An 11,772-nucleotide genomic window follows, 5' to 3' on the forward strand; every position below is an offset into this window, starting at 1 on the left:
ACTTATTATTGATAATTTATAAAATAATATGATGGAAAAGTATAAAATATTTTATTTATTGATAAGTTATTCAAATTAAAATATGATAAAAATAAAAAAAGTAAAATATAATAACAAATAAATAAAAAATAAAATATAATAAAAAAGAGAAAAATTAAATATTAAAAAAAATAGAGTAAACGATTTAGTCCCTATGATATGAGAAAGATTGCGATAATTGCTCTTATGATTTTAAAATTGCGATTTTTGTTCCTTTGATTTTAAAATTGCAATTTTTCTCCCTATAGTTTTCAATTTATTGCTATTTCATCCCTAAAACTAAACATGTTAAAAATCCTCCATTAAATTAAGGGTATTTTAGTCTTTTTGGTATTCTAGTCTTTTTTTCATTTAATAAAGCTATATATTTTTTTGGTAAAAATTAATACGTAAACAAATTATATTATTTTGTTATTGTTTATGATAAAAACAATTAACTATTTCCATACAATTAGTTTTTTCATATATGTGGTCATTATCGTTTTCAGTTTTCTTGTGAATTTGATTTATGCGACTAACATCTTTCAAGTGTAAGGGGCTGTTTGACGGTTGCTGAATGGTTTGGTGCAGAATGTTTAAGTGGTCAGAATGCTTAAGTGCTGAATAAATTAATGTTGTTTGGTAACTGTTCTCTGAATGACAACAAATTACCATTTTAACCCTCTAAATGATTTAGTACTGAATGAAATAGAGTTGTTTGGCAGATATTTGAATAAAATAATTATTTTGCAAATATAACTACATATTTCATATTAATTCAAACAAACGTAACATTATTAGTTCAAAACAAGATTTTATATTAGTCCAAACAAAAAAAAATCAAATTCCAACATAATAGTTTTTGAACAATTCTTAATTTGACGGATTTAACATTAACTGATTCGCAATCTGATCACGTAAATTAGCCATATATTGATTGTTTTGAGTGCCAAAAGGCATTCCATCCATGTCATCTTCATTGCCTCCCTCGATTTCTTCTTGTCCCTCGGCAATAAACATGGGGTCGTTGTCATAATCCATGAATAACTGATCATGGATATTGCATATTCGTATAAACTTATGAACCACAAAAAAAGCCAATCACAACGTTCCTTTGTATGCGAAACGGATAGGGAGCCATTTGCTTTAAAATTGGAAAACTTGCCTTCAAGACACCATAGGCACGTTCGATAACGTTTCTGAGTTGCGCATGAGCATGGTTGAACCTTTCTTCTTTGGTCAAGGCACGTTGTCGAAAATCAGCAAGTCAATACCTTGTATTGCGATATGGAGTCATAAAACCACGAGTATTGGCATAAGCAGCATCACAGAGATAATATTTATCTACAATCGAAATTTGAGTTAATATAAAATGTATAAGAAATGGTAAACATTTAAAGTTGAGTAAAAAATTTTACGTACCTCGTGGAGGAAATGGAAAGCCAGAGGTTGGATTAAACGCAACTTCTCTCAACACTCTAGCATCATATGTTATACCCTCCCATCCAGCCCAAACAAACAAGAAAAGCATATTAAAATCACAAATACCTAAAACATTTTGATAACATTCACCTCTTCCTCTACCTCTATAACGAGCTTGTTGATCAACAGGCACGACTGCATGTACGAGAGTTCCATCTAATGCACCCATTGTCCCCTTTATTTAGAAATACAAATTAATATAAAATATAACAGGCTTGTTGCTTTTACATAATATAATAAAAATACTTACCAGAAATATTTGTCTAAGGTTTCTTTGATGTTCTGATGTGTTTTGCATTTACTCAGAGGATGTCGGCCGTATAACTTTTTTTGCAAATTTCATCATTGCTCGTAACACTTCACGAAAGTTTCTATGAATAGTCTCCGTAGAGTGTTAAAATCTTCGTTTAACTATTCTAAAGCGTTCATTATGACCAATAATTGTCAAAAATATAGTCATCTTCTCCTCGATGGTGACGTTCATACTATCTTGCAACCAATTTTTTTTGTTTAAAATGGTTGCATAATAATATATACGCGTCCTGAGAAAGCCGCATCAATTCAACGCATTGTGTATTCGATTCGCCTAACAATTCTAGCGTATATGCATGTCCGGTTAAGGCGGAAGTGTCATCTCTTATTCGTTCTATTCTTGATGATAGTTTGTATTTCCAATACCAATACATGATCATAAATAGCAAAAGTTCTTCCTCAAAATCCATGTATCACCTTGAAAATAACATATATTGCAAAAACATGAGAAACACATATATCGAACAAGAAAACCACATAAGCATAACATGTTCCAATCCAAAAATAAACATACCATTCTTAACATGTTCCAATCCTAAAATAAACATAACATGTTCCAAAAGATATCATCCCAAAAGCAAAGTGTAATCAAACCTACTAACTAATTCCATATCTAGTCCAAACAATTTTATAAAGTATAATGTAACATAAAGTTTAGCAAACGAATAAACAAACAATAAACATAATTTCTACAAGATCAGTTTATGCATATTTTAGATCCATGAATCTCCCCCCCCCCTCTCTCTCTCTATCTATCTATCTATATATATATATATATATATATATATATATATATATATATCATCCCTTCCATCTCACCAATTGATAGGTATTGTTAACAAACAGAATATGAAAGTGAAAGTAAATAGGTACTCCATTCTAAAATACCAAAAAACAGAAGCTGAAATAGGTGCTCCATTCTAAAATACCAAAAAACAAAAGATGAAAGTCTAGCGTTCCTATGTTTCCTAGACAAAAGAAAAGCTAAAATACCAAAAAACAGAAGCTAAAATAGGTACTCTATTCTAAAGTGAAGCTACTGTTAAGAAATAGAACCAAAATCATCCAAATATACCCTATTGTGTTCAAGTGAAGCTACTGTTAAGGGCGACCGGCGACCGACGATTTTTTCATCCAAAACAGAAGATAGATGAAAGATTGGAGACAGAAGATACCTGATGGAGGCAAGCGGCAAAGCTGTGGAAGGCGACCGACGATGGAGACGGTGGAGGTCTCCGGCAATGGAGACTCGGGAGGCGACAACCGGCCGACCTGGGGAAGGGGACGAGTTCTCGTGAAGGCGATGTTAAGAGGGAATGCGACGGCTGGAAGAGTGGTGTGGAAGGGTAAAGAGGGAACAAATGCAATCTGAATGGTTTAGTGAAGCCCTAGATGCAAAATAGTTAAGAGGTTATTGTAACCATTAAAAGGGTTGTCTTTTTTTGCCAAACAGACCTTACCTCTTACCGATTAAGAGGTTGGCTCATAATGTCACCATTAAGAGCCAAACAAACAGCCCCTAAGTTATTGAGTATCATTCATATAAAAATAATTTTTTTTCTTCATTAGAGAGACCAAACAATTAACTATTTTTTGATTATTTTTACCAAACAAATGTGTGAATTTGTTAATAGAAAATACAATTATTTGGTAACATAACTTTATTTAATTATACCAAACAAATGTATGTTATATATTAATGTGTTACAGTAAGGTTAAAAGTATTAACGACTTCCATTTGAAAAAAGTCAGTGTCAAAAACCGAACTTATATAAAACTAAGACTATAATGACCATAAATAAAATAAAAATTATATGAAAAATATTTAATTATTATTATTATCATAAATAATAACAAAATAATATATTTTTTAATGTAGTTAATTCTTTTATCAAAGAATATATAGTTTTATTAATCCAAAATTACTGAAATACCAAAAAGAGAAACCAAGAAAGATATTTAATAAACCTAAAAGAAAAAAAATATCAAAAGAGGACTAAAAGTACACCAAGGTTAAATGGGGGAGTTTTGATAGATTTAATCTGAAGAACGAAAACAGTAATGAATTGTAAACTATAGGGACTAAAACTACAATAAATTACAAATTATAGGGATGAAAATCGCAATTTCAAAACCCCATGAACGAAAATGACAATCTTTTTTTTTATTAACCTGGATATCCAACCCGCTATGCGAGCCGACTAATCCCAGGGCGACCATCTGCTTTGCAGATAGCCCAGAGTCACTGCATTTGAACCTCCGTGGCCACAAGGGGATTTTTATTTCTCTTTGAATTTGAACATGTGACCTCCTGTTACTTTTGACCTTTGGAACCAAACTCAAACCAATCAGGCACCACCCTTGTGGTTAAATTTCAATCTTTTGCAAATCACATTGACGAAAATCATAGTTTACTCTAAAACATAATACAAATAAATTAAAATAAGAACAAGAGAAAAGACAAAAAAGAACTGATAATGATATAGGGGTTAAGATTATCCTCAACAATGGCCGTGAGTGTCATTGGCCTCAAAATGTGATGGTTGTGTTTTTTTGAACTTTTCTCTGAGGAAATTTATGAAAAAAAATGTTGTTATTTCGTACATTTAACCCTTAAAATTTGACACAACTTTAGAAATGTATAATTATTAAAAAAATTTAAGCAGGGGCGGAACCTTATGGGGGCCATGACCTCCCCACTTTTAGACTCAAATAGTATAATTAAGCTTTTATAAACAAATATGATAAGTAGCTCAATTGATAATCATTTGGGGTTCCATCTTGGAGGTCATCATTTCGAAACCTTTCTTTGCATTTTTTCCAATTTACTTTATATAAATTATTAATATTTAGTTATATGTATTAGTTTTTATATAATATATTAATTATATGTAAATATAAGTTTTTAAAGTAAATTACACCGGTATTACTATTTTTCGGTTAATACTTTGAATGTTTAAGTTTTTAGAGTAAATAATATAATATATTAATTATATGTAAATAATTTTAAGTTGATATTACTATTTTCCTGCTAATACTTTGAATGTTTCGAGTTTTAATGTTACATTAATCAATCTTTTTTTTTAAATTTAACAGCCTGAAAACGAATCATTTGGATTTACAAATTTTTACAATATTATAACATCTCCAACATATTCTTCAAAAAAATTTCAAAATGAATAATTAAAACTTTAATAAAATATTATTTTTCTCTCATAAACCATTAATATTAAGGATTCCTAATCAGTGTGAATATGTTAAAAAAAACTGTCTCTCTCATTTTAATCATTTTTGGTTTACAATCTCTCATGTTTTCTCCATTTTAAAGAATTTTGGAGAGGCTCTTGGAGCAAAAATATGCCTAAAATCTCCATTTTCTCAATTTTAGAAAATCTATTGAAGACGCTCTTATATTTCGGCCCCCTGGATTAGAACGGTCGTGTTCCGCCCCTGTTTTTAAGAGCGTCCCCAACAAATACACAATAAAGATACTCTTATATTTCGGCCCTCCGGATTAGTACAGTCGTGTTCCGCCCCCTGTTTTTAAGAGCGTCCCCAACAAATACACAATAAATTTTCTAAAATAGAATATCCAACATTAATTATATTTTATTAAACTATCCTGTAAAAATTTACATCTAACTTCCAGAGCTATTATATTTTAAATATTTAATATTAATTACATAATTAAAATATTTAATAAATTTAATAAAATATCTAATATTAATTATACATTAAATTTTAATTTTATATATTGACGGTAAAATATTATTTCTCGCATTTAATTATTAAATAATGAATTTTAGAGATTTTTCTAATTTTAAAGAACCATCTTTCTTATGTTCTCTATTTTTACATATATTAGCAAAGATTTTACAGATGTTGTAAGAACATCTCTAACGTATATTTTATAATTCTTCTAAAATAAAGTTTTAGAAATTGAAATTTCTAAAAAATATATTTGTTGTAAAGAATTAAATATTATTTTTTTCTCTATAAAATATGAAATTTTAAATATTTTCCTAAATTTGGAGATTCTCTATCTCTTTTCTTTTTTCTATTTTATCATCTCCTACATTTATGACCTAATTTTTCTAAAATAAAATACCAAAAATCAAAATGTCCAAAAATTTTATCAGTTCTAACATTAACTGTATTATTAAAATATTTAATACTTTTAATAAAATATTATTTTTCTTTCTTAAATATTTATTTTCAATTGATACGTAATGATTAAAATATTAATTTTCTATCCTATATAGCGTTTTTACAGCTTTCTCAAAATTTGAAAATCTTCATTTCCTTTTTCTCCTTTTAGTATATGTTTTAGCGTTACTGTTGGAGCAAAAAAACCATTAAATTTTCTAAATTTCTATTTTAGCATATTTGTTGGAGATGCTCTTATTTTCTTTATTTTAGCATACATTTTAGCATGGCTGTTAGAGGGAAAAAAAACTATAAATCTCCAAAATCTCTATATTAACATAACCATTGGAGCCAAAAACATCTTTAAATTGTTATTTCAACATAGTTGTTAGAGAGGCATAAAACAAGTTTAGCTTTAATAATAAAGTGAATAAACGTTTAATTTGGTGAATAATGTAATATAAAATAGATAATAAAACATTTTATTTTTAAAAGAAAATTTAAAATACTTGGTAAATGCCTAAAAACGTCCCATAAACCTACTATAAACCTTTTGAATATGAAATTTTATTGTATAAACTTAATTACTTTAAAAAGAACTCTCTCTCTCTCACACACACACACACACACACACATATATATATATATATACACACACACACAGGTTGGTTATTATACAACTCTTGACATTTGTACAACCAATATAACTCAATCTCAACCGTCCATTTCATTTGATTAATATGCGATTTCATAGAAGTTTTAATTGTTTCCTAATATAAAGTATTGATCATAATTAACGAACCATATTCATTTTCCATAAATATTCAAATCATAATAAATGAACTCTCATTATTTCCATAAATATTTTAATTTATTGAGTTGCATTGATTGTACAAATACGAAAGATTGCATTTGAAACAAACTATATATATATATATATATATATATATATATATATAATTAAACATTTGCATGCAATTAAGTTGGTGCCACCTAACACTAGCTTGTGGGTGTTAATTTTGTTTTTTACTCCATATAAATACAACCATCTTATTGAGAGAGAGTCGTATGTGGGTTTAGTTTCTTTTATTTCTCCAAATAATAAATAATAAATAATAAATAATTGGGGGTGGAGACTGGAGAGAGATGATGGAGGCATCGGAAGAGAAGAAGAAGAGGAAGATGCAGGGTTTGAAGGCGACGATGATGATGATCGCTACTCAATTGGCAACTGCAGGAATCACCATTTTCTACAAATTAGCAGCAAATGATGGAATGCATATCACCATTTTGATTGCTTATCGCTACTTATTTGCTTCTCTTATCATCTTCCCTCTTGCTCTCTTCATTGAAAGGTACTCTTTTTTCTCTCTCTCACATCATTTATTTACAAAAATATTGTATTAACTTTGAATTCATATATCTTCTGATTTGTAATTTAAAATCACAACAAACCATTAAATTACCATCGAGAAAGACGTAGAATAAAAGAAAAATGACGTTTTAGGTTGTCAGCAAATAATTTGTGAAACAAACCACAAAATGTTGCAATGAAGATATCTTCATTGAATCATCAACAAATCATAAGAATTTTTCCTTTCCAATCTGATTTATTGAAATTTTAATTGATTTATTTTATTTGTGAATGTTGCAGAAACAAAAGACCCAAGTTAACATGGAAGATATTCTTTCAAGCTTTTGTTTGTGCAATTATTGGGTAAGTCATATGTGCTACTATTACATCTAATGAAAATACACGTAATTAAATGAGATTTTAATTAAATCCATTAACTCATGATCTAATTAAAAAGAAAAATTAAGATACGTGAATCACATAGATTCATATATGAACATATAGTTTATATGTAAATCACATATATTCATATATGAACCCGTTTTGTCGCTTATTTGTAAAAGTTATGAAATTATCCCCTCTATTTTTTGAATAGCCACAAATTTTGACCGGTCAAAGCCATAATTTTTGACATGTCAAAGATGCAATTAATTCATATGTGAAATTGTTAATTAGTTCACATATGAACCCGTTTGCCGCTTATTTATAAAAGTTACGAAACTACCTCTCTATCTTCCGCATACCCATGCGAGCAATAATCCAGTGCTTCACGATCAAAGCCACAAATGTTGACCAGATGCAGTGTTAAGATCATTTCTTTACTTTTCAAATATTTACCATTTCTCAAGAGAAATTTTCCACAAATTTGAATGAATGCTATATGAAACTTATGCCTACTATATTTATGCCTTTTTCTCTTAGATTTTGTTTGTTTTACATGATTGTTTTTTAGAGATTTGAATTGGAATAAATTTGAAATCATTAGTGTGCTTAGTTTGTAGGATTTGTAATGGAATTGAATTCCGTTATTTATATAAAAAAAAATTATTAAATTTTTATTAATCGATTATTACAAAAAAAAAATATGATTTTAACATTTTTTTTAAAACCTTGATTCATACAATCCTAAAAAATCTGTGAAATCCCAAGCACCCCCTAAGGATTTCAAAATTATATATTTGTATGATTTCATTAAATCTTAGTATTTCAATTCCGAACAATCCAACAAACCAAACATTGAATTGGAATGGATTTGAAATCCAAATCAATTCAATTCCTACAAACCAAACACAACCTTACGGCCCATTTGGTTTGATGAAATGTTTTTTTAGTGATTTGGATTTCATGGAAGGATTTGGAATTAGTGGGTTTGGATTGGTCATGATTTGAAATGTTTGAAGTGTTTGGTTTTTAAGATTTGGAATAAAATTGAATTTTAATCTTTATAAATAAATTGTAAAAACAAATTATAAATAATTATAAAAATAATTAAATTATCTTATTATTAATTGATTATTGAAAAACACACATTTTTATTTTTTAACATATTTTAAACATTATTATATACAAATAATTCAAAATCCCAACCACGCCCATGGGATTTCTAAATCCATGTTTACGGATTTCAATAAAATCCACGGATTTCAAATCTAGAAAATCCTTCAAACCAAACATGAGATTAGAATGAATTCCGATTCCAAATTCCTCCAAAACCAATCCAATCCTGCAAACTAAAAACGTGACCTCAAAAGTACATTAACGTTTTCCAAGTCGAAATAATGCAGGCTTCCGATGGTGCAACTTTTATATGCCGAAAGCTTAGTTCTAACTTCCGCAACATATGCTGCAGCTATTTCCAATCTCGCCCCTCCCTTCACCTTCGTCATTGGTGTTTTGTTCGGGTAAAACATTTTGCACATTTGTTAATTTGGTATGAATATGATCACACAATATATAGTTATACATTTTAACTTCAATATCCGTCTAATCATTTTGTACCAAACCATTCAACAACTATCAAACAATCCCTTAAATGTTCATAAAAAAAGACACGTAGTTTTAACAATTGATGAATTTTGTACGGAAAAGCACGGAGAAGGTGAAAATAGGTACAAAGGGAGGGAAGGCAAAGGTGGTTGGAACCCTTGTGGGGGTGGTTGGAGCCATGGTTCTTACGTTCTACAAAGGTCGTCAGCTCAACATTTGGTCAACTCATTACAACGTTTTGCATGGCGATGGACACGTGGCATCAACCCATAAGACTTCCACTCATCATCTCATTGGCTCTCTGTCAGCACTCGGTTCTTGCCTTTCTATTGCCCTTTATTTAACACTTCAGGTACAATTTTTTTTTTATCTAGAGTAAACTACAATTTTAGTCCTTATAGTTTGTCGAAATTAACATTTTTGTACGTAGTTTTGAAATTACGAGATGGTTATCATGGTTTGTAAAAAGGTTAAAAAATTTCCGTTGTTTAATGGCCGTTAAAAATTTTATGGTAGACGAGGGACATTTTCGATTTTTTATCGATTTTTTTATCTTTTACTCAATCAAAACCGATTTTATGATTTGGTTTATGTGGTTTTTGATTGGGTAATGATAAAAAAAAATCAATAAAAAGACAAAAAAGTATCTCTCATTTGACGGAAAATTTTAACTATCGTTAGAGGGAGGGATCAAATCCAAACGTTTTCACAAACCATGATGGTTATCTTGTAATTTTGAAACTGAAAGGATGAAATGTGTTATTTTTGGCAAATCATATGAACCAAATTTTTAGTTTACTCAAATATATGTAATAATAAACTACGTTTTTTGTCCTTTATGATTTGTTGAAATTTATTATTTGTCACTTATATTTTCAAAATTACAATTTTAGTTCTTGTAGTTTATAATTCTTTGCTTTTTTTTATCCATGTGGTTTACAATCAAAGTTGTCCCTTAACATGTTAAATATGAAATTTTGAACAGGGCTCCAAAATTTTGTGGCCCAATTTTACATGTGTTTAGAATGTAGGGTTTAGATTCAGTTCGTTAATCGTTTAGATTTAGCACATTTTTGTGCTTAACATGAATATCTGTTATCTCATTTATGTAATTTAATCAAAACATTTGGATGTAACAATGCCTACAAAAAGGTTGGAACATCTATGTTTACAATTCTTTTGCCTTTTTCGTGCATATGGTTTACAATTTATTGTTACACTTTTTCCCGTATTTAATTGTAATGAATTGCCTCATGAACAAAAACAACAATAAGTTGCAAATTATAATAACCAAAACCATAATTTCATAATTATATGGATAAAAACTTTAAACAAACAAGAGGGACAAAAATCGCTATTGTATCTGATATTATTAACTTACTGATAGTTATATTTCTATAACATATTTTTTTAATAAACAGGTTAAATTAAGTGCCGTTTATCCATGCCATTATACAAATACGTTTTTGATCACTGCAATGGGTTGCATACTATCGCTTGTTTTTGCTCTTTGTGTCGAGAGATCTTGGAGTCAATGGAAGCTCGGTTGGAACATCAGACTGCTTGCCGTTTTCTTTATGGTAAATAATTATCTTTGAGTTGTTTTGATCATCTGATTAATGTGAAACTCATTAAATCTTGATTCACATGTATGTGTGTCACAGGGAATAGGCTCAACGTTAACGATTCTATTCCTCACAACAGCAATACATCTACAAGGCCCGTTATTCGCGGCAAATTTTAGTCCTTTGTCGCTTGTATTCGTGGCAATAGGTGGATCTCTTCTACTTGACGAAAACTTGCATGTGGGAAGGTAACATTTTGCATAGGACGCATAAGCAATTAATCATGACATTTAGACATTTTCTACTATAATCCTAATTTTGTAGTAGTGAACACCACATTTGTACACGATATGAACTGCTAATGTTGTTTTGGATAGTTGAAATGTGAACAAAAACTAAATGATTACATAATAACATTTACAGCGTGTTAGGAGCCGTGATAATCATAGTTGGGTTGTACATACTCTTATGGGGTAAAAGCAATATGATGAGAATGTCCAAGCAAATGCCAACGACGAGCTCAAAAGATGGGAACGAAGCCCTAACCATCAATGCTGCCATGACCGCTCTTGATACTGTGCATGTGGCTCGTACCTCCCTTTCGACTACCAATGAAGACAACGAGATGCCATTGTCTACAAGGGAAAAACAGGAGGAGCAAAAAGTTACTAAAAAATAAATGGTAGAAAATGAGAAATTTGCATGCTTCGTTTGGATGGTGAAAAGATGTTGAAAGGGTTTGGTTTCTATTTGCTAGTAACCTATGTTATCTCCCATTAGAAATTTGTCGGTCGTTGATGGATATTACTATTTATATTGATTGTTTATTTGGAAATGCTATTAGAATGATTATATATCAGTATGCGGATATATAGGGATGGGTTTCATTGGAAACTATAAGCTCGTTGT

At 29.7% G+C, this 11,772-nt stretch overlaps 1 protein-coding gene across 1 annotated transcript; it reads left to right on the forward strand.

Annotated features, from left to right (window-relative positions):
- The first annotated feature begins 7,107 nt into the window (after positions 1–7,107).
- Positions 7,108–11,542, forward strand: LOC112500590 (WAT1-related protein At1g25270-like). Its single transcript, XM_025104099.1, has 7 exons — positions 7,108–7,313; positions 7,613–7,675; positions 9,097–9,213; positions 9,401–9,650; positions 10,720–10,878; positions 10,963–11,111; positions 11,287–11,542. The coding sequence occupies exons 1-7, from the start codon at positions 7,108–7,110 to the stop codon at positions 11,540–11,542; spliced, it is 1,200 nt and encodes a 399-aa protein (XP_024959867.1).
- Positions 11,543–11,772: the final 230 nt, after the last annotated feature.

The sequence above is a fragment of the Cynara cardunculus genome, assembly GCF_001531365.2.
Source record: "Cynara cardunculus var. scolymus isolate 2C chromosome LG 17, CcrdV1, whole genome shotgun sequence".
In the NCBI taxonomy this organism is placed as follows: Eukaryota; Viridiplantae; Streptophyta; class Magnoliopsida; order Asterales; family Asteraceae; genus Cynara; species Cynara cardunculus.

Excerpts from the sequence above, each read along its gene's own strand:
- LOC112500590 (XM_025104099.1), top strand. The coding sequence starts at position 7,108 with ATGGAGGCATCGGAAGAGAAGAAGAAGAGGAAGATGCAGGGTTTGAAG. Across the intron at positions 7,314-7,612 it reads CTTGCTCTCTTCATTGAAAG|AAACAAAAGACCCAAGTTAA; the intron begins GTACTCTTTTTT and ends TGAATGTTGCAG. Across the intron at positions 9,214-9,400 it reads GTCATTGGTGTTTTGTTCGG|CACGGAGAAGGTGAAAATAG; the intron begins GTAAAACATTTT and ends TGTACGGAAAAG.